General features: G+C 38.1%; 1 protein-coding gene and 2 non-coding genes across 6 annotated transcripts in view; 1 reads left to right on the top strand and 2 right to left on the bottom strand.

Moving 5' to 3' along the window:
• Window positions 1–23,938, top strand: part of CRLF3 (cytokine receptor like factor 3) — a 41,458-nt gene that overhangs the window by 8,805 nt on the left and 8,715 nt on the right. For all 4 annotated transcript variants that reach the window (XR_006728802.1, XR_006728801.1, XM_045525439.1 and 1 more), the window contains exons 2-6: window positions 4,117–4,324; window positions 7,110–7,197; window positions 7,732–7,909; window positions 9,718–9,940; window positions 11,016–11,148. Coding sequence is in view for 2 of the 4 variants with exons in the window: in XM_045525439.1 (XP_045381395.1) it covers window positions 4,117–4,324; window positions 7,110–7,197; window positions 7,732–7,909; window positions 9,718–9,940; window positions 11,016–11,148 (830 nt within the window). In the remaining 2 variants the exon portion in view is untranslated. The remainder of the gene's footprint in view (window positions 1–4,116; window positions 4,325–7,109; window positions 7,198–7,731; window positions 7,910–9,717; window positions 9,941–11,015; window positions 11,149–23,938) is intronic.
• On the bottom strand, window positions 9,263–9,324 carry LOC123621383. Its single transcript, XR_006729111.1, has one exon. It is a non-coding gene; the product is annotated as a U7 small nuclear RNA (small nuclear RNA).
• On the bottom strand, window positions 14,170–14,276 carry LOC123621343. The gene has a single exon (XR_006729079.1). It is a non-coding gene; the product is annotated as a U6 spliceosomal RNA (small nuclear RNA).

Raw genomic sequence — 23,938 nt, 5'->3', positions numbered from 1 at the left:
TATTATTAATCAACATAAATAATGTATATTAGTTTGCTTTTTGAGACCTTGACTGTCAGTTGTATTCTTCTTAAATCTACTTTGTTACAAACCACCAGTTGGTTTTTTCTCTAGATAGCTAGGTAGCATTTGAGGCTGATTGTTTGTCTATCACACAATTCTTTATATAGGGGCAAGAAATACATTTTATAGTAGGAAGAGTCTATACGTAATTTACAGAGTTATCTGGGAACTCTTTAAAATGTGATCTTTAAGTACTAAAACAGCTTAGTCTAGTGAAAGAGCATAGTGTTTGGAATCTGTTTTAGGCACTATGAAGCCCTGGATAAAGTGTCTTCTTTCACCTTCACTTTCTTCAGCTGTAAGCAATACACAGCCACCTCTCAGTTGTTGTGAAGATTTATTGCGTTAACAACGAACACTCTGGACATTGGTATCACATCAATTACGAAGAAGTTCACTCAGCAGTAAAGTCCACGTTTTTAAACTGGTTTCACAAGGCCAAGCAAGTGAACTTGATTAGTTACGTAATTGGCTTAAAGGTGACTGGGCTTTAAAACTGTGAACTATTTCAGGGAGAAGAAAATGATTCCAAGGTAGTATCAGGTTTGAAATGGCAATGGTTGGGATTCTATGAACAAAAGAGACCACATTTATAATGAGAGCACAGGAGGTAGGTTTGGAAATGGATTCTCTCTTCCCTAGCTCTCTCACTGCTTTATGTTCACATACTTCCTTTTTTTCTGAGGTTCTGAAACAAAAACAAAACATAGGCTCTGCAACTGCTGAAGGAGCTTTTGAATTCTTTCTAAAGAGGAAATTGACTTTACCTAACCAATATACTTCCTGTGTATGCTGTATCCGTTAAAGAGCGAGATAGGACCTTGGTGATATAGTACTCAACTGCAGTTTCCTCTTGAGGTGGTGGTTTAAAATGTATTACAATGCACTGACACAATGTCTTCATTTATTCTGGTATCTGTAATGTGTATACAAATCACCTGAGGGTTTTGTTAAAAATACAGTTTCTAATTTGGTAGTTCTAGGTGGGGCCTGAGATTCTGCATTACAAACAGGTTATATGTTAAAATCATAAAGCATTCTCTCTGCAGTTCTTTTAAAAAGTGCTTTAAAACACACACGATTAACTTTTTAAAAACTAATCATGTGACAGATTAGATTTACTTCATTTTTTATTCAACAACATTCATTTATCAGTTGATATGTAGGTAAGGGCCCAATTCTCAAGGATCCCACAGTTTGAGTGGTGAACCAAATCGAGTACATTTTAGGTTTATGGCCTTTTTTCTTGATTTTTTTTTTTTTTTTTTTAATTTTGACTTGGGTTTATTTCATGAAAGTTCTCTGGTAACTACAGAGTTAGTTGAATTAGAATTTCTCACTTTCTTTATGATTTAAGGAATTCTTGTAACTGCGCAAATATAATTGTAACTACATGAATGTCAAAAGGAGAGAAAATTGTTTCTGTGATCTGCTCACCCAGGAAATCAGGCTGTTCTTTTTTTCTGTATTAGTCCTTGGGCATGGGAATGTATGTATTTTTTTACATGGTTGTAAATATTGCTGGAAAACAATATTCTGCTTTTTAAATTTAATATTAGAGAATGAATAGAAAACTTTCTAAATTTCTTTATTAGCTGTTGAAATATTGTCTTTTACTCATATTTTGATATGTTCTCTCTTGGTAGATTTTTCTTCTACTTCAAACTCTTTTGTTAAGAGAAAGTTAAGGCTAGGGTAGTAAATATATGTCGTATGAAACTGTTATGCTAACATCTGCAAAGTAAGTGTGTGTTTGTTTTTCTATGTTTTTAAATGGGGCTTAAGGGGCATGGTGCATTGTGGCAGCCATAGCCCTGTGTTTGCTTTATTTTATTTATGTATTTATTTATTTATTTATTTATTTTTTTGAGACAGAGTCTCACTCTGTTGCCCGGGCTAGAGTGGTGTGGTGTTAGCCTAGCTCACAGCAACCTCAACTCCTGAGCTCAAGCAATCCTACTGCCTCAGCCTCCCGAGTAGCTGGGACCACAGGCATGTGCCACCATGCCCGGCCAATTTTTTCTATGTATATTTTTAGTTGTCCAAATAATTTCTTTCTATTTTTTTTTTTTTTTTTTTAGTAGAGAGTGGGTCTTGCTCTTGCTCAGGCTGGTCTCAAACTTCTGAGCTCAAGCAGTCCTCCTGCTTCTGCCTCCTATAGTGCTAGGATTACAGGTGTGGGCCACCACACTCGGCCCTGAATTCTTTAAAAGAAAAAAAATCTGGTGTCTGTACAAACAACCTATTTGTCTTTAAAATATGTGTGAGATGTAAAGATTTTCCTGTCATTTCCTAGAATAGGGGTTCTTAATCTGGGCTCTGTAGACTTAGGGCAGTGTTTATCACAAAGTGGGCCCCAGAATCACAGGTGTGCTTATAAAAGCACACACTCCATACACTCACTCCTTCAGCCCCTCCTCTAAGCTGGTTCAGTAGGTCTGGGATGAACCCTACAGTTTGAATTATAACAAGCAGCCTTACCTGATTCTTCTGCAAACAAAGTTTCATAATTACTGCTCCAGGCAAGCCATGGTTTGGATCTGATGGAAATTGTAAACTTCTGAAATTGAATAATTTTTTTAGGGTATAGATTATTCATTTTGGGGGGAATAGGTTTTATAAATCTCTCATTGAGATTCACAGAGAGAACCTTGACTCAAAAAGGATTAAGTCATGGTCCCAGCTCTGCCTCCTATGAGCCTCTTTTGATTTTAATTAAATTCTTAGTTTTCATTTAGCCTACTGAGCGCATTTTATCCATGAGGTAATTTTTTTTTTTTTTTGTATTGTGGCTTTCTAATCTACCATTTCTTTGCTTCATTTTCAGTAAAATGAATTTTAATCCTCTTGTAATTAAAATTTTTTGTACTGAAACATGCTGTTGCCCAGAACTACTTTGTACAAATAATAATAATTCCTAACATTTATTTAATGAGAACAACGATGTGCCAGTTATTTTACCCAGTGCGGTACGTAGATTATTTTAATTAATCCTCATAGCAACTACATGAAGTAACCATTATAGTCATTTGAGAAATAAGGAAATGAGCACTTATTTAACAAAATTGACTTAGTTTGTGAATTTTTGAACCAGAATTTGAGCTCATTCTGTCTGACCTGATGCAGTTTTGCCCATTTGTGCAAATGAGTCACATTTGGTTTATCAATGATTGGAAGATGTATGTTGTTCAGCCTTAAAAAAGAAGGAAATCTTGCCATTTGTGACAGCATGGGTGAACCTGGAGGATACTGTGCTAAGTGAAATCAGCCAGACACAGAAAGAGAAATACTGTGGAATCTAAAAAAGTTAAATTCAGGTGGTGGCTCTCACCTGTAATCCCAGCATGTTGGGAGGCAGAGGTGGGAGGATCCCTTGAGCCCAGGAGTTGAGACCAGCCGGGGCAACATAGTGAGACCCCCATCTCTACAAAAAAATTTAAAAAAAAATAGCCAGATGTGGTGGCGCATACTTGTAGTCCTAGCTACTTGGGAGGCTGAGGCAAGAGGATTGCTTGAGCCCAGGAGTTCAAAACTGTAGTGAGCAATGATCATGCCACATTGCAGCCTGGGTGACAGAGTGAGACTCTGTCTCTGGGGGGGGGAAAAATGTCCAATCTATAGAAGCTGAGTACCAGGGATGGGGGTAGGGCGAGTGGGAGATGTTCGTCAAAGGGTATAAAGTTTCAGTTATGTACACTGAATAAATTCTAGAGATCTAATGTACAGGATGGGGGGCTGTAGTTAATAATACTGTTTGTATACTTGAAATTTGTTAAGAGAGATCTTAAGTGTTCTCACCACATACACACAAAAGTAACCATATGAAAAGATATACATGTTAATTAGCTTGATTGTAATAACCAGTTCACTTTGTATATGTGTATCAAAACATCATGCTGTTCACCTTAAATATATACACTTTGAATTTAAAAATTCTTCTAAATAAGTGAAAGGTGATGGTTCTGTGGTACCTTTGGATTATTATGAATGATGTCTGAGGATTAGCCTTTTTTAGAGATTCTGATTTTGAGTTTCTGTATTATTTCTTTTCAGATCAAAGAGAGTGCATCACAAACAAGGGATGTTCTGAAACAGCATTTTAATGATTTAAAGGGAACCCTTGGGAAGCTCCTGGATGAGCGATTGGTGACCCTTTTGCAGGAAGTGGACACTATTGAACAGGAGACCATTAAACCACTAGATGACTGTCAGAAGCTCATAGAACACGGAGTTAACACTGCAGAGGACTTAGTCCGAGAAGGTGGGAGTCCAGAGAGCCTGTTAAATGTGGTTCATTCAGATTGACACTTTGCTGATTTCTCAGGATACCACAGGCTTCTTGCTGTCTGTGGGGTATTTAGGATGTTCCTACCTTGAGATAGTTTGAAATATAGGATGAAAGATATATAGTATGTTATCCCAGGGTAAGTCTAATTGAAGTGTTAGTTATAATCATTTACAAAACAAGAAGGAGTAAATGATTTTTCTCAAATGGTTCTATTATAATAATATCTCATTCACTGTTAACAATTTTAACATCATTTTGAGTCTGTTCAAACATTTTTCAGAATGTTCATGGTTCATAGAATTTAACTTCATTGTTCTTTTTAGAAGGTTAAAAATGTAATTGGTGTTTATTCCTGAAATTGTTATATTCCTGTCTTTAGCCAGTTATTTTGGTTGAGTCATGCCTTGCTGCCCTCCTTTCTTCATGTCTACGTTCCTTCCTTCAGCATGCGAGTAGGTCTTTGTCAGGCACGTAAGATAAAAAGGTAACAGTTCTGCTCTTTGGGGTTTACAGCCCAGTGGGAGAGACATACATGCTGAGAGAGATCTATCTAAGACCTTACTGGAACACAGAGGAGGAGGTGCTTAACTGGGTCTGGAAAAAGTGTAGGATAGCTTTCTGTAGGATTTGTACAGAGGCTTAAAGAAATTCATCAAGCAGACAAAAGAAAAAGAGGAGGTAACAACACAATTCCAAGCAGAAGTAACATCATGAGTGGAGTGTGGCATATTCAAGAATGAATCTACTGAAGCATTTTAAGTAGCAGAGTTACATGACCAGATTTACTTTTTTTTTTTTTTAAATGACCCTGCTTGTAGTTTAAAGACTCTATTAGAGATTGTAAACTTGGAGAAAAAAGAGACTGATAGAAAGTTGTGGCAGTAATGCAGGTGCGGAATGGTAAAAGCAGTGGAAGGTGATGATGAGGCAGTGCTGGTTTTAAGAGATTTTTTTGGAAATAGAATTATTGATGATTTTTATTGATCAGTGACTATTGATTATTACCTGCATATAGGATGGCGGGGAAAAGGAAGGATTTAGGATGACCAAAACCAGGCTGGTTGTGGGTGACCGAGTGAGTGAATGGTGGTGCCATTACTGACATTAGGAAATGAAGGAGGAGGGAAGGAGGGCCTTAGTGGGTGGTTAGGCATTTGGCTTGGGCATGTTGAGGTTGAGGTGCTTACGGTGGAAATATGGGGATGAGTCTTAGGAGAGAGATCATACCTAGAGGCCAAGAGAGGTGGCTCATGCCTGTAATCCTAGCACTCTGGGAACCCAAGGCAGGAAGATTGTTTGAGCTCAGGAGTTTGAGACCAGCCTGAGAAAGAGTGAGACCCCATCTCTGTTATATAAAAAAATATATATATATGAATGTAAAGTTATTTTTTTCCCCTAGAAACAGACTGACAGGGAAAGAAAAGAAATAAAAAGTAATTTTTTATACATAAATAAAGAGATCTTCGTACCTGGAGATGTGAAAGTGGCAGTTGAATGGCATATACATCAAATCTGAATCCATGGGAGTAAGTAAAATCTTCAAGAGATATTATATAACATGAGAAGAGCAGGTGGCAGGGAGGAGAACACTAAGGGATGCCAACACTGAAGGGGCTATTGGGGAAAAGGAGCCAGGAAAGGAGCCTGAATACCATCCATTCTGCAGAGTGAATGCTGTTAGGATAAAAAGTGTGGGTGACTCACAAGTCTGTCACTCCACCTGGAAATTAAATCCCCTTTGGTCCCACTTAGAATATGGCACTAGTGTTATCTTTACATGCTAATTACATTTTTGTCTCATCTTCAATGAGAAGAGTTTATTTACCACTGACCACAACAGTGCCTTTGAGAAAATTCCTTTTAGCAGCGCCACAGAATGTCTTTCCCTGGAGGCTTTGCATTTGGAAACAAACCCAGAAGCAGTTCAGCACAGGTCAGGAGTATACACCCATCACCCTGAGGATGGACCATTTGGTTTTATTTTAGAAAAGAAGTCCTTTGAGGCACATACATGTTTGTTATAGCATTTGATGCTTGAATTTTTTTATACTTCAGAATTATTTTTAATTTCAAACTCTTCCCTCCCCCTCCTTCCAAGGGATAAAAATTTTCTATGGAATTTTGAGGATTTTTAGGCAATGTTTGATATGTTTCTGTTTTTCTTTTGGTGAAGAAGGTCATATGATCCCAAAAAACTTCAGTCCAGGGCACTTGCAGATGGAAAAGAGTTCTGGCAGCATTCTTAGGGCTGAGGAGGGACACAGAAGTTGGTCATTTTCATATGCTCTATCTAGCATTTCCTTTTTATTGTTCTGTTGAATAATTTCTAATCTAATGTATGATATTTTAGGAAAACATAACTGCATCATTTGGCTTTTTAATAAGACTGTAGGCCCTATTGATCCCATCAGGGTAGCATTTTGTACTGGCTTCTATTAGAGTTGATAAAGATTCTGTAGGAAGGCTGGGAAAAAGTCCCTGGACCTTCTGCTTTGCCTAAAATTGGTTGACAAACGAGATTTCCTCTTTTAGAGCAGAATTCATCTCTGGCAAAATGTTGCAGTTGTGTATCCCTTTTCCTCTGGTCTTAACCTTAGAATCACTTCAAAAATAGTTTCTATTTTTTGGGAATTTGACTATGCCACCACTTAAGATATGTTTGCAAGAAAACCAGAGACCCACCTGGACGTGAGTTATGCGGATTACTTTATAATGTGACTGCTTTTCACTCTACTAGTTCTCTTATTCTTGGTTGTAGGTGAGATCGCCATACTTGGTGGTGTAGGAGAACAAAATGAAAAACTGTGGAGCTTTACCAAAAAGGCCTCACAAATTCAACTGGACAGGTAATAGCGTTTGTGCCTTTTAGACTTACTTTTAAGCATTTAAATTATGTCTTTTTGTTTGTTTTCTTGTTTATTTATTTATTTATTTATTTTCCTGTTTTCTCTGTTAAAGATTCTGATTAAGGGAGATAGAGTGTATATTTTTCAAAGTTTCACTGCCCATTATCACTATTACTAGTATGAAATAATTGTGATTGCAATCTTTGTTATAGTATTACTACACATTTTCTTCAATTCCAGTGTATAAGACAATTGTTAAATTTTACAAATTCTGAACATGTCATTGAAATTGAGTCATATTTCAGTAAAGCAGATCTTTTGGTATAAGTTTCACAGTTGTGATTCTACCAGTTTTCTGTCTTGCTTATATTTATTTGAGAAAAGAATCTTTATGAAACACCTTGCAAAGCCCTCACTGCTGTGAGAATCACTTACTGGGCTTCAGGATCCTTCAAGCATATGACTGCTCTAAAATAGTCCTTGTATCTTTAACTCTCAGTTAAAAGTCTCGTAAACTGAGCTTTGTTTCCTCAGCTTACCAGAAGTGCCTTTATTGGTTGATGTGCCTTGTTTATCTGCTCAGTTGGATGACTCAGTTCTTAACATAGTGAAAGACCACATTTTTAAGCATGGAACAGTAGCATCTCGCCCACCAGTACAGATAGAAGAACTAATAGAGAAACCTGGAGGCATCATAGTACGATGGTGTAAGGTATGTAATTCAGAATTGTAGAAGTGGCTTCCACATTATGGATTTGATGTTTTGGGGCCTTTAAAATTTTTTCATTAACTACCTTTAGAATATTTTCTTCTCTCCTCAAAGAAAAATCCCAGTTGCTTTACAATTAAAATTAAGTCATAGGGAACATGAACTGAGGTAGCTCTTCCAGTTTGAGATACAGTTTTGAAGGTACTTTTTAAAATGTCTGTATCACAACATTTTTCCCATCACATATTTCCCAAACTTACCTCAGTGAATTAAGGATTTCTTTTTTTTCTTTTTTTTTTTTTTTGGAGACACAGTCTCACTCTGTTGCTGGGTCTAGAGTGCCGTGACATGAGCGTAGCTCATAGCAATCTCAAACTCCTGGGCTCAAGCAATTCTCCTCCTGCCTCAGCCTCCCGAGTAACTGGGATTACAGGTGTGTGCTACCATGCCCAGCTAATTTTTTGTTTCTGTTGGATTTGTACTCTACTGGGTAATACCAAACACTTCCCAAAATGATTGTATCAGTTTAGCCTTCTGCCAGCATTTATTTATTTTTTTGAGACACAGGCTCATTCTGTCACCCCAGGTAGAATGCAATGGCATCATCATAGTTCACTGCAACCTCAAACTCCTGGGCTCAGCAATCCTCCTGCCTCAGCCTTACAAGTAGCTGGGACTACAGGCGTGCACCAAAGACGCCCAGCTAATTTTTCTGTTTTTGGTAGGGACAGGGTCTCGCTTGTGCTTGGATTGGTCTCAAACTGCTGGGCTTAAGTAGTCCTCCCTCCTCAGCCTACCAGAGTGCTAGGATTACTGGTGTGAGCCATCATACCTGGCCTTAATCCACATCTTGACCAATGCTTTGCATTGTGAAACTTTATACTTTTGCCAAAATGGTATTGCATTGTGGTTTTAGATTGCATTTTTCCATATTACAAATGAGGTTGTATATTTATATGTTTTCTTTGGCTATTTACGTTTCTTTCTTTTTTTTTTTTTTTTTTTTTGAGACAGTCTCGCTCTGTCACCCTGCCTACAGTGCAGTGGTGTCATCATAGCTCACTGTAATCTCAAACTCCTAGGGTCAAGTGATTCTCCTGCCTCAGCCTCAAAGTAGCTGGGACTACAGTTGTGTGCCACTACACCTGATTCATTTTTTCTATTTTTTATAGAGATGGGGTCTTGTTCTTGCTCAGGATGGTCTTGAACTCCTGGCTTCAAGCAGTCCTCTGCCATAGCCTCCCAGGGTGCTAGGATTACAGGTTGCGAGCCACCGTGCCCGGCTATATATTTCTTATTCTGTAGAATTCTCATCCAAGTCTTTTGCCCATTTTTTTTTGTTTGTTTTGTTTTGTTTTGGGGTCTCGAGTAAAAACCTGAAAACTTGATAGACAAATTCTAAAAGAACTGTAATTTTTTGCCCATTTTATATCTGGTAGCTTGTTTCCTGTTAATTTTTAGGAGTCTTTTATATAATGTGGATATTAATTTTCTCAGTTATATGAATGATGTATAGTTGTGGGATTCTTATCCTTGAATTTTGAATGTTTTATCTTTGATGTTGATTAGAAAACATGCCATTTCTTCAAAGGAAGCAGAATTTTTTATATTACATTGGGAAGTATAGAATACGTGGTTCAATAAAGAAAAGAAGGGAAATAATGATGGCATATTTCCTATGGCCTTCCTGAAAATAGCCCATATTCAGCTTGTTGGCCTGTATGCTTGGTTTAAAATGCTCCCATTCAACATTTTTAAGCAGTGATGCTGAGAGAAGTCAGTTTTGCCTAACGTACAGCCTTTTTCCTTAGGTGGATGACGACTTCACAGCCCAAGATTACAGGCTCCAGTTCCGTAAATGTACTTCAAATCATTTTGAGGACGTATATGTAGGTTCGGAAACTGAATTCATAGTATTGCACATAGACCCCAATGTTGATTATCAGTTCAGAGTCTGTGCCCGAGGAGATGGCCGACAGGAGTGGAGTCCGTGGAGCGTCCCCCAGATAGGGCATTCCACGTTGGTGCCTCATGGTATGCTGTTACCTTCTCACTCCCAAAGCTTAACTATATATTAGAACACTTGTATTCTGTGCTAAGGACCGTATACTGACAACCTTTTTTCTAGAGTGAAATCCTGAATTGATGAGAACAACACGGAGCATGTCTTTTACTCACATTACTTCATTTGATTTTGTTTTCATCGGTTCTTATATTCAGAGTCCAAAAATAATGCTAGACTGGATTTTTAGCATCACCTCAAACCAAAGATTGAAAATATTGCATAGGATACTGATTTTCCAAACCCTTAAGAAGTATCTGGAGGCCGGGCGCGGTGGCTCACGCCTGTAATCCTAGCACTCTGGGAGGCCAAGGCGGGAGGATTGCTCGAGGTCAGGAGTTCGAGACCAGCCTGAGCAAGAGCGAGACCCTGTCTCTACTTAAAAAAAAAAAAAATAGAAAGAAATTATCTGGACAACTAAAAAGTATATATGTGTGTGTATATATGTGTATATATATATATATATATATATATATATATATATATATATATATATATAAAAAAAATTAGCTGGGCATGGTGGCGCATGCCTATAGTCCCAGCTACTCAGGAGGCTGAGGCAGAAGGATTGCTGTGAGCTAGGCTGATGCCATGGCACTCTAGCCTGGGCAACAGAGCGAGACTCTGTCTCAAAAAAAAAAAAAAAAGAAGAAGAAGAAGTATCTGGAGAGAGGCATTTTGTTAAAAGTCTTGTGATTTGAAATTAGTCTCTTTCCTGCATTACTATTTTAGAAGATGTAGATTCATTTATTAATTACTTCTTAATTGCGATGGAATAAGCTTGAACCATGGTTTTATTAGATAGGAGGTAACACTTATTTGATTTTCCGTGCTAGAATTGTGTAGGAATATACTAAGATCTTTTTGTAATTTGTGGGACTTACCATGATACCCTGTACCCTGTTACTGAATTTTTTAGTTTATTGAACTTGCCCATGAGCCCTAAGAGTAGTCTCTTCCACTTTCAGGTTTTATTTAATGTATCTGTATTGAAGATAATTCCTCAAAAGCTTCTAATGATTTTCAATATCTTTGCTTTTTTAAAAGAGTGGACAACTGGTTTTGAGGGGTACAGTCTGAGCAGTCGAAGAAATATAGCACTCCGGAATGATTCTGAATCCTCAGGTGTTCTCTACTCCCGTGCTCCAACTTATTTCTGTGGGCAGACGTTGACATTCAGGCAAGTAGATATTAAAACATCTGTCATGCCTTGGTAGTACAATGAAGTGCATAGAGCATGCATGAGCTTGGAATTCAAAATATCTTCAGTTTATTCCATCATTTATAGGCAGTGTTACTTTGGGAAGGTTTCTTTATTTCTCTCTGCTTCAGTTTTCTCATCTGTATTCAAAGGGTTATTATGTAGATTGACTGAGAAATGTATATAAAATGCTTGATAATATGTTTATGTCTCTTTTCCTCTTGGTAAATAGAAGTAAATAGAATCTTTCTCAAAAGTTAATTTTAAGGCCAGGCACAGTGGCTCATGCCTGTAATCCAAGCACTCTAGGAGGCTGAGGCGGGAGGATCGCTGGGGTCAGGAGTTCAAGACCAGCTTGAGCAAGAGCGAGACCCCCGTCTCTACTAAAAATAGAAAGAAATTAGCTGGACAACTAAAACTATATAGAAAAAATTGGCCGGGCATGGTGGCGCATGCCTGTAGTCCCAGCTACTTGGGAGTCTGAGGCAGAAGGATTGCTTGAGCCCAGGAGTTTGAGGTTGCTGTGAGCTAGGCTGACGCCATGGCACTCTAGCCCGGGCAACAGAGCAAGACTCTGTCTCAAAAAAAAAAAAAAAATTCAGAGGCCAAGAATTATTTCCTTTGCGAATGAATAAGAGCAAGTTTCTGTGAGAGACAACTTATCAGTATAAACATATTATATATATACACACGCACACAAATACACACACTTCTCTCTAAAAACTGAAAGTAAGTCTGCGTCTCCTACCACCAATTAATTTGTTAATTTTCTGTTTCTTCCCCCCTTTTTTCTTGTTAGAGACACAGTCTTGCTCTGTCACCCAGGCTAGTGTACCGTGGTGTGATCATAGCTCACTATAACCTCCAACTCCTGGGCTTAAACAGCCCTGCCACTTCACCCTCCGAGTACCTAGCACTGCAGGCACGTGCCACTACCCCTGGCAAATTTTTAAATTTTTTGTATTGGTGGGGGTCTTGCCATGTTGCCCAAGCTGGTCTTGAACTCCTGGCCTCAGGTGATCCTTCCACCTCAGCCTCCCAAAGTGCTGGGATTACAGGCATAAGCCAGTGTACTTGGCCCATTTCGTTTTGTATTAGCAAATTATCCTTTTGCTTGTTTTTATGTTATCCAAAATGTATTCTCTTTGGTCATGTTTCTAAATAGCTCTTCCTAGAAACCAAAGCCCAGTTTTGATTTAGAAAAGTAAAGGTTACCTGATTTTCACCATATTCACCTTAGTGTAGGAAACTCTTCTGCGAATATGTCTTGAGGTGATGCGATTTTATGTGAAATGTTGTCCCAGGTTCCTCTAGTTCTCAGTCCCTTGTTGCATAAGGCATGGAGAGTATCTGAAAGTTTTATCTAAGCCACTGTTGCCATGCTCCCTTCCAGCGAAATAATTTGAACTTTCAGCAGTTGTTAGGGTATACTGCTTTATGCTTTGTCTCATTTTTGACATCTCCTCTCACCCCTTAATGAAGAAAGAATGACTTAAGCAGAAAAATACCAACAAAGAGAGAGAGAAAAAATGAGACTCATACCTAAAATCTATTTAATTATTCCCCAAGTAATCATGAGTTTTCTATACTAACATACCTCTTCTCTGCTTATTTCCCTTGTTTATAGAAATACTTTAGTGAATCTCCTGAGAACAAGGTACTTCTGTATGACAAAAATTCCTGATTTGATAGATTGAAGCCAGCTATCTCAGACTATGATAATAATGATAATGATAATCGCAGTTAATATTTAAACAGTATTTACTATGTGCCATGTACCACTGTAGGCATTTTGCTTGTATTATCTCTTGATTCTCACAATAACCCAGTGAGATAGATGTAGCTATCCATTTTAGGGATGAGGAAACTGAGGCCACAGAATTTGTTATTTACCCAGCGTCACCACAGCTAGTAAATGCCAAAGCTAGGATTTAAATCCAGGCAGTCCGAAAAAAATTTTTTCCTTAGGGCCATGGTGTTTTATTATGAAAATAGAATAAAAATTTTGAAAAAAATAAAATAAATCCGGGCAGTCTGACTCTATAGTCTGTGCACTTAACCACTGGTCTATGTTGCTTCTCCTTTGTCTTTTTCATGGAAGAGAAAACATGGTTCTAATTAGTGTTGAAGTCTACAGTTTCTCTGCTATCCTTAGCTCTTTTCTTTCTTATATGACCTTTTTTTGCTGGTGACAGTGATCCCTACCACTTGATCCTGATGTTCTCTTGCTTTTAAAATTCTTCCTCTGCGGACATAGGGGAATGTCTGATAGATTGCATAGTTAGGTTTATTTCTTAAATCATTCAGTAAATATTTATTGAAACATTGGAAATTACACAAATTGATTGAAACTCACTTCTTACCATCTGTCAACCATTACCTGACACTTAGTAGGCCTCAATATACTGTTAGTTTCTCCATCTTCTCCCAAAGATGTGTGACTGGGCCCCGCTTGGCTCAGTGATTAATGGAAACTCAGTTAAGCTCAGTATTATCTTAGGCAGACTTTTGCATTTTTGTCATTTTTTTCTTTCAGTGTGGAAGGAAAATGTTTTCTCCCCTTTTTCAGAGGAATTTCAGGCATCAGCAATTAAGTCAGAAGATGTAAACTGGAGAGGGAAGTCCATGCATAAGTGTGGGGGTGGGGTAGATGGGCTTACCTGAATAAAGATAAATTATATTCAGTTTTGTGAGGGTGCTTACAGGCCTAGTAGTTAGAAGGGAGACTATACTCTTGTAGGTGCCGCTTTGTTGTTTTGCCCAGATGTCCTTGCTGAAGTTTCTGGAATGCTTATTACTGCTGCTGAAGCCAGAGAAATCTGTGCTACTGGCTAGAACTTAACAGTCTCTAGAGCCCACTCTCATTTGCTGCCCAGGTCTGCTAGCAGCCCCCTCCTTCCAGGCTTCTCTCTGACCACCTGTCTGAACATTCCTGTTCTCTCTTTTCTTGCTTCTAAGATTTCCTGATCTTATTATTTTTTCTTTTCTTTCTTTTTTTTTTTTTTTATGGAACGCTTCACTGAATTTGTGTGTCATCCTTGCTCAGGGGCCATGCTAATCTTGTCTGTATCATTCCAATTTTAGTATATGTGTGCTGAAGCGAGCACATCTTATTTTTTTAACCATATTTTTACTTTCTTGTCTCCACCACCTTTTTTCTTTAAAACAGCTTCATTTCCTCTGGATGCATAACAGCCTTCCTTAATCCTAATAGCCTAGGAGGTAGGTTGTTACTGTCTTCCTTTTACAAATGAAGAAACAAAAGCACACAGAGAGAGATGAAGTGATTTGTAAGGATTCAAATCCTGGCAGTCTAGCTTCAAAGTCTGGGCTCTTAACCACTATGCTACCTGCCTCTCGTAGGTAACATGAGGTGTTAAATCAAGGGGAGAATAAGGTTAGCTATTTTTTATTAACTTTTTTCTTCAAAGAAGATAAAAAAATTGATGTTCCAATCATATATTGTTGTAACAAACCACCCCAAAACTTAGGGCTTAAAATAATTATAGTAATTTGTTTGGCTCAGGAAACTGTAATTTGGGCAGAGCTTGGTGAGGACAGCTTATCTCTATTTCGTGCTGTGTGGTTAGGTGGGGTCGTTCAACTAGAGATGACTAGTCTTCTACTAGTCAACTTCCAAGATGGCTATCTCACATGGCTGGTGAATTGGTTCTGGTTCTTTGTTCTTCTCCACGGGCTGCTTGGGCTTCCACACGGTATAGTAACCAGGATCCAAGAATGAGCATCTTAAGAAATGGGAAGTGGAAGATACCAGTTTCTTAAGGCCTGGGATTGGAAACTGACATAGTATCACTTCTACTATATTCTACTGTTTAGAATGGAGTCACAGAGTCCAGGTCTCAGGGACATAAACCCTACTTTTTGATGGAAGAAGTATCAAAGAAATTGGGGGCTATGTCTTAGAATTGCCATGATTGATAGCTTTTAGAAAGAGATCAGTCACTTGAGATAATGTGAATTTGGGTTTAATGCTTGCCTTTAGTTTAGCATTAACTTTACATCTTTTCTGAATGAATTTAAGCTTGAGGAGATCTTTTTCTGGATAGGGCTGATCTCTGCCATTACCAAGTGTATCTTCAATTGTTAATTGTTAGCTCCTTATGTTTAAAAAACTCTAATTTAATTTCCTGCAAAATCCCAACAGGACATAGTCTCTACCAGGATTAAGAAGTTAATTTGTTTTTAATATAATCTTTGAAATCTTGTCAGTTCCTTCATATATTGAGACAAAATGCACAATCCCAGGGAGAATATAGCCTGGCTGTGGCTTTATATTTTGCTACAGTGATCCCCCCAAGGGATACATATGTGTGTAGTTCTTTCACGTTGAAGCTTGGCTCTTGTTACAGGCGTGGCCAGACGAGTTTTCCCTACAGATCCTTATTATCGACTTGGGTGAGATAAGCCAGCTGGTTTCCTACGTAGATCTCCAGGGTTCTATACCCTGGCTTTTAGATTGTTTGTAGAGGGAAGATTACATGAAGTCATGAAGGTATTTCTGCTTTGGGATATTTACACATAAGGACTATTCCTCTCAGATAACCTAAGAACATTTCTTAGAATTTTTTCTTCTGTATCTCTCTATCTTAATACTGCTTTGTAAAACGTAAGGACAGTTCTCCTGATTATCTGCAGTCTTTTTTCTTTGAATGAAGCTGATCATTTCATTCAACCCTTATTCCACTCAGATGGTATTTACAATACTTGGTATTGTAGGGAATGCAAATTTTAAGAAAAAGCAAAAGCAGAACCTTCACCTCAATATCAAGTAAACAGTTTATAAATTAATGTAAGAAAAATCCAGACTGCTATGGAGGAAGGAAAGGTTACTTCTAGATGAGGGTTTGCTGAAATCTTTACCTCAGGTAGAGCTGGAAAGGACAGTTCAGGTGGGGCAAACAAGCAAGAACCAAAGAGGAAGAAAAACTTCAAAGAACAGCAAGTACTGAGTCTGGGTGGGGTTAATAGAGACAGGAAATATAGTCAGAATCCCAGAAAAGTAGGATGTTCTTTTGGACAGTGTGATATATACATATATATACACATATTTTTTTTCCATGGTTCCTGGCTCACAACTTCCATAGTTCTTGTTATAATGTTGGGGTGCTTTAGGCCTCAAGAGATAGAATCTCTCTTTCTGATCTTCTCCTTCCCTCCTTTCACCTGCCCAAGGCAGGACTCTAATCTGACTGTGGGTCAAAAGACCCTCATTCTAGAGAGGGTCCTGCCCCATATTCTGGAGGAAGGAATGCTGCACAGAAAGGCCAGGAAGAATCTGAACAGACAGGCCTTGCTTTTTTCTTTTTATTTAATCTCTTAATGCAGGGATTCACATGAACAGATATTCTTACATTAAGTCTTGTTTGCATTCTTTGGATAAACCCTACATGATAGTATTTCTTTATATATATTTTGCTGGTTTAAATTTGCTAATATTTTAATTGATTTGTAAAATCTATATTCACAAAGGAAATTTCCCTATAATTTTCCTTTTTTCAAACTATATTTTTATAGTTTGTGTGTTTATGATATCCTCATAGAATAAAAAAATTTATGTGGTAAATTCTGTCTTCCTTGAAGGTTTTATAAAGCAGTCTGGATCAAGTGACTTTGCTAGAGGGACAATTTTTTCACTTTTTAAAATTTTACAGGCCAGGCATGCTGGCTCATGCCTGTAATACCAGCACTTTGGGAGGCTGAGGTAGGGGCATCACTTGAGCCCAGGATTTTGAGAGCAGCCTGGGTAACATAGTGAGACCTCATTGCTATATATATATATATATATATATATATATTTTTTTTTTTTTTTTTTTTTTTTTTTTGAGACAGAGTCTTACTCTGTTGCCCTGGATAGCATGCAATGGTGTCACCACAGTTCAGCGCAACCTCAAACTCCTGGGCTCAAGCTCCTCTTGCCTCAGCCTCCCAAGTAGTTGGGACTACAGGCAAACACCACCAGGCCCAGCCAATTTTTTCTATTTTTGGTAGAGACAAGGTCTCGATCTTGCTTACGCTGGTCTCAGACTCCTGAGTTCAAGTGATCCTCCCGCCTCAGCCTCCCAGTGTGCTAGGATTACAGGCATGAGCCACAACACTAGGCCTAAAAAAATTTTTTTTACATGAATAAAATTGAGTCTTTTTGTTGTATAGCTATATGACTTTCTTTTTTTTGAGACAGAGTCTCACTCTGTTGCCCTAAGTAGAGTGCCGTGGCATCAGCGAGCTCACAGCAATCTCAAACTCCTGGGCTCAAGCCATCCTCCTGCCTCAGCCTCCCGAGTAGCTGGGACTCCAGACATGCGCCACCATGCCCAGCTAATTTTTTCTATATATTTTTAGTTGTCCAGCTAATATCTTTCTATTTTTAGTAGAGAGGAGGATCTTGCTCTTGCTCAGGCTAGTCTCAAACTCCTGACCTTGAGCTATCCTCCTGCCTCGGCCTCCCAGAGTGCTAGGATTACAGGTGTGAGCCACCGTGCCCCGCCTATGGCTTTTGACAGACACATTAAGCCATGTAACCGATCAATGAACAGAACAGTCTTATCGTTCCTAAATATTCCCTTGTGCTGCCTTTTTGTATCTATCCCTCCTTTCTCTGTCAATTATTGATCTATTTTCTGTTTGTATAATTTGCCTTTTTGAGACTATTTTATAAATGGAATCATATGTCACTCTTTGAGTCTGGCTTATTTTCTTTAGCGTAATGCATTTGAGATTCATCTGTGTTGTGGTATATATCAATAGTTTAGTCCTTTTTTTATTGCTGAATAGTATTTTATCATGTGGATATATCACAGTTTGCTTATTCCCCCCCACCAGGGTAATGGGTCCCAAGAGAGGGGCCCAGGCAAGGTTCACAGGTCCCGAGAGAGGGGCCCGAGAAGTCACAGTTTGATTATTCATTTACCAATAAAGAGACATAGAGGTTGTTTCCAGTGTTTGGCAATAATAAGGGCTCTATAAACATTTACCTACAGGTTTTCGTATGTACATAAGCTTTCATTTCTCTTGGGTAAAGGAATAAATAAGAGTGTGATTGCTGGGTCAAACTGTAAATGTTTGTATAACTTTATAAGAAGCTGTTAAACTGTTTTCCAAAGTGGCTGTATCATTTTATCGTCCCACCAGCAGTGTATGAGCTTTTTAGCTGTTCTGCGTCCTTGCCAACATTTGGTATTTTCAGGGTTTTTTTTTTTTTTTTAACTTTACCTGTTCTAACAGAAATATAGTCATATCTCATTGTGGCTTTAATTTTCTTTGTCTGATGACTGGTAATGTATATCTTCATGTGCTTATATTTGTATATTTGTATGTCTTCACTGGTGAAATGTCTTTTTAAATCTTTGCCAATTATTTTATTTTATTTTTAAATATTGATGAATATAAATCCTTTGCCAAGTATGTTTGGAAATATTTTCTCCTAGTCTGTAGTTTGTCTTCTCATCCTCTTAGTACAATTTATCAATTTTATGCGTAATTCAAGATCAGAAGATTTTTCTCCTCTGTTTTCTTCTAGAAGCTTTATGTTTTAAAATTTTGCATTTAGATCTATGAGCCATTTTGAGTTATTTTAGTATCATGTGAAATATGAGTTGAGTTTTGTTTTGTTTTGCATCTGAGTATGCAGTAGTTCTAGCACTATCTGTTGAAAAGACTCTATCCTCTTTGCCTTGAATTGCATTTTCACCTTTGACAAAAATCAATTGATCAGGGTGGGTACGATGGCTCATACTTGTAATCCCAGCATTTTGGGAGGCTGAGGTGGGAGAATCATTTGAAGCAAGGAATTTGAGACCAGCCTCAGCAATATAGTGAAACCCTATCTCTGAAAAAATTTTATTTTATTTTATTTTTTCTAGGCTGGTCAAGAAAAAATTTTAAAATTAGCTGGGGCTGGTGGCTTGCACCTGTAGTCCCAGCTACTTAGGAGGTTGAGGTGGAGGATTCCTTGAGGATAGGTGTTTGAGGCTTCAGTAAGCTATGATTGTACCTATGAATAGCCACTGTACTCCAGCCTGTACAACATAGCAAGACCCTGTCTCTAAAACGAAAAAAGAAGAAGAAGAAATAATATGTTCTCAGTACATCATAATATCAGGAACCACTTTATGTCAGTTTGTCATATTACTGATGCTGTTAACTTTAATTACTTGATTAAGGTGGCATCTCTCAAATTTATCCACCTTATAATAATTAATGAGGATCGTGTAAGGAGATAGTTTAAGTCTACATATCTTGTTATTCTTCAGTCACTAGTTTACTGTCCAGTGATGATTCTTGCCTGGATTGGTTATTACTATGATAGTTGTCAAACAGTGATTTTTCTCATTTTTTTCCCCAGGTTTTTTTGTTTGTTTGTTTTTTGAGACAGGGTCTTGCTCTGTCTCCCGGGCTAGAGTGCAGTGGCTTCGTCATAGCTCACTGCAACCTCAAACTCTTGTGTTCTCCACTCTTGCTCAGGCTGGTCTAGAACTCCTGACCTTCAGCGATCCTCCTGCCTTGGCTTCCCAGAGTGCTAGCATTACAGACGTAAGCTACTGTGCCTGGCCTGTAATACATTTTGACATCTGGAAGCATGAGTCCTATAGCTTTGTTCTTTGTTAAGATTGTTTTGGCTATTCAGAGTCTTTGGTCATTTCGTATGAATTGCTGTGACTAGTATTTGCAGTATTATGTGGAATAGAAATGGTGAAAGTGGGCATCCTTGTTTTGTTCCTGATCTTAAAGGAAGGGCTTTCAATTTTTCACCATTGAGTATGATGTTAGCTGTGGGGTTTTCACACGTGGCCTTTGTTGTGTTGTGGTAATTTTCTTCTGTTCCCAGTTTTTTTAATGTTTTTATCATGAAGGGTGTTGAAATTTATCAAATGTATTTTCTGCATCTATTGAGATGATCATGTGATTTTTTTTTATCCTCCCTTCTGTTAATATGGTATACCACATTGATTGATTTTTGTGTGTTGAACTATCTTTGCATCTCAGGGATAAATCCCACATGGTCATGGTGTATAATCCTTATAATATGCTGTTGAATTTGATTTGCTGGTAGTTTTTAAAAGACTTTTACATCTGTATTTATCAGGGATCATTCTGTTAGTATGTTTTTTCTGGGTTTGGTGTCAGGGTAATGCTGAACTCATAAAATGAATTAGGAAGTGTTCTGTCTTTTTTAATTTTCAGGAAAGTTTGAGAAGGACTGATGTGAATTCTTCTTAAATGCTTCGTAGAATTTACCAGGGAAGCCATATGGTCCTGGGATTTTCTTTGTTTTGAGGTTTTTATTTCTGATCCAGTTTCCTTACTCATTATTGGTCTGTTCAAGTTTTTCTTCATAATTCAGTCTTGGTAGGTTGTGTGTCTCTAGGAATTTATTCATTTCTTCTAGGTTATCCAGTTTATTGGTTTATAATTGTTCATACTGCTCACAATCCATTTAATTTCTGTAACATTAGTTGTAATCTCCTCTTTTATTTCTGATTTATTTAAGTCATCTCTGTTTTTAATTTAGCTAAACATTTGTCAATTTTTAAAAAACTTTTCAAAACAATTCTTAGTTTTGTCATTTTTTTCTATTCTCTATTTTATTTATTTCTGCTCTCATCTTTATTATTTCCTTTCCTCTGCTAACTTTGGGCTTAGTTTTTTCTTTTTCTAGTTTCTGTAGGTATATAGACTTAGATTGGTTTTTTGAGGCCTTTCTTCATTGTTTTTTTTTTTTGTTTGTTTGTTTGTTTTTTGAGATAGAGTCTCCCACCTTGGTCTCCCACCAAAATGCTAAGATTACAGACATGAGCCACCACCATACCTGGCCCGTTTATCATTTTCTTTTGTGTATCTTCTATACATATTTTCTTTGTGGTTGCCATGGCACTTACTTAAGACACATTTTGATTATAATAATCTGTTTTAAGCTGTTAACAATTTAATGTGGCCGGGCGTGGTGGCTCACACCTGTAATCCTAGCACTCTGGGAGGCTGAGGGGGGAGGATCACTTGAGGTCAGGAGTTCGAGACCAGCCTGAGCAAGAGCAAGACCCTGTCTCTACTAAAAATAGAAAAAATTAGCTGGGCAACTAAAAATAGGAAAAGTTAGCTGGGCATGGTAGCGTGTACCTGTTGTCCCAGCTGCTCAGGATGCTGAGGCAGGAAGATTGCTTGAGCCCAGGAGTTTGAGGTTGCTGTGAGCTAGGCTGATGCCATGGCACTCCAGCCCAGACAACAGAGTGAGGCTCTGTCTCAAAAAAAAAAAAACAAAAACTTAATGTCAGTCACATATAAATACTCTACACTTTTACTTCTCTCTCTCACACACACACTTTATATTATCAGTGTCTCAAATTACATCTTTTTATATAGTGAATACTTTTTATGTTTGTATACTTAGTTATTTTTATACTTTTACCTTCTATATCAGAATTAAAGCTGTAAGATAAATCTAATGGTGATAAACTTCCTCAGTTTTTGTTTACCTGGGAAAGACTTTATTTCCCTTATGTTTTTGAAAGACAGTGTTGCTAAATATAATACTCTTAGTTGGCAGTTTTTCTTTCAGCATTATATTGTCCCATTCTCTTCTGCCCTGCAAGATTTCTGCTAAGAAATCTGCTGACAGTCTTACAGTTGTTTCCTTGTATGTGATAAGTTGCTTTTTTCTTTCTTGCTTTCAGAATTCTTTCTCTATCTTTGACCTTTGACAGTTTTGGATATACTGTTTCTCAATGTGGATTTCTTTGGTTTATCTGGTTGAAGTCCATTGGCTTCTTCAGTCTGGATATACATTTCCTTCCCCAGATTTGGGAAGTTTTCAGCCATTATATCTTCAAATAAACATTCTGTTCCTTTCTCTTTCTCTCTGTCTTCTCCTTTTGGGACTTTCATAATGTGTAAATTGGTCTATTTGTGGTGTCCCATAAGTCCATTATGCTTTCTTCAGTCTTTTCCATTCTTCTTGCTTATTTTTTTGGAGACAAAGTCTTGCTGTGTCATTGTGGTTAGAGTGCAATGGTGTCATTGTAGCTCCGTGCAACCTCAAACTCCTGGGCTCAAGTGATCCTCTTGCCTCAGCCTCCCCCTGCCCCCAGTAGCTGGGACTACAGGTGTGTAACACGATGCCCATCTAATTTTTCTATTCTTAGTAGAGATGGGGTCTCACTCTTGCTCAGGCTTGTCTTGAACTCCTGAGTCTCTTTCCTCCTAGAGTGCTATGGTTACAGGCATGAGCCACCAAGGCCAGCTATTCTTTCTTGTTCCTCTGACTGTATAATTTCAAATAACCTGTCTTTGGGTTTAGTGATCCTTTTGCTTGATCAATTCTGCTTTTGAAACCCTTTAGTGAATTTTTCAATGCTGTTGTTATATTCTTCAGCTCCCAAAGTTCTTTTTGGTCCTTTTTTTATATTTTCAGTCTTTTTGTTGATGTTCTTACTTTGTTCATGCATTATTTTCTTAAATTCTCATAGAGCATCTTTATGAATTACTTTGAATACTTTATTAGGTAATTTATATGCCTCTGTTTCTTTAGGATTGGTTTATGGAGGTTTATTTTGATCTTTTGTTTGATTCATATTTCTGTGTTTCTTTATGTACTTTGTAACTCTGTGACCGCATCTGTACATTTGAAAAAATAGCAACTTCTCCCAGTTTTCATGGACTAGCAATGTACAGGGGGAAATCGTATTCAATCAGTGTCACAAATGAGCCCAGCTAGATATTTTGGGGACCTCTGAAACCTTTTTGGCCAATACAATTTCTCTGGACCTCTGCCTGTATTTTCTCAATTATAGAAAGGCTTGCTGGTTCCTTTTTCAGGAACTTGTATGTTCTGGCTCCCTCTTGTGTCTGTCTGCAGCACTGCGAGTTCTCTGGTTCTACAGCAGCAAGCCATCCCGCCACTGTCTAGTTTTCAGTGGCCTCCAAGCATCCAAAGTATGCCAGTTCCCCAAATCAGACGAGCAGCCTTCTGAAAAAGCTGGAGAGCCTGATGCACATTCTGTTTCTCTCCCTCCCTCCTGAGGTTGAAACTTCAAGTTGTGCCCTTCTCCTGATGTCATCAAGTCATGCTGCCCACAGCAAGCTGCTCTCCACTGTTCTTTGTTCTCAGCAGCCCCCAGGCATCCAAAGTATGTTGCTTCCATCAGCACTCCAAGTGAGACAAGACAGAAACCAGTCTCTCAGGCAGTCCTCTGAAGAGCCAGAACACTAGATGCACACTTTGCTCGTCTGCTCTTCTTCCCTCCAGAGGGAGAAGTCATAAGCTGGAATGTTCTAGCCTGGCACTGAGCTGTACGGGTGTGGGGGAGGGGCTGATGGGGATAAAGTTAAATCATTCTTACCCATTTCAACTTTCTGTGCTTGGCTTTGTGCTCACCTGGGATATTGCAGCTTCTTAACTGGATTGTGGAATTCTCATGAAGGTATTTTGTTCTGTATATCATTGTTAAGTTGGTGTTTCTGTGGGAAAACAAGGCCTGAGAATTCCTATTGTCCTGTCTTGTTGGCATCACACTCTTCTCCATATTTTGTTAGACTGTTGGCTCAGAGGTGAAATGACTTCAGAAACCTACCACATATTTATTATGATCCTGCATGTTTGCCACTTTACAATGAAAGACATTTTGAGGCCACATTGAATATAAATAATCATCTTTTGGAAAAGCCACATTCGGTTCCATACTTTTTCCTTTGTTTTTTTGTCTTTGCAAAGTCTGGCTTTTTTGGAATGGAGACAAAGTTGAGTCTGGTAATGGGG

This window comes from Lemur catta, chromosome 15 (genome assembly GCF_020740605.2).
Source record: "Lemur catta isolate mLemCat1 chromosome 15, mLemCat1.pri, whole genome shotgun sequence".
NCBI classification, from domain to species: domain Eukaryota; kingdom Metazoa; phylum Chordata; class Mammalia; order Primates; family Lemuridae; genus Lemur; species Lemur catta.
Note: the sequence above shows the minus strand (reverse complement) of the source record. Positions and strands in the feature narration are given on the sequence as shown.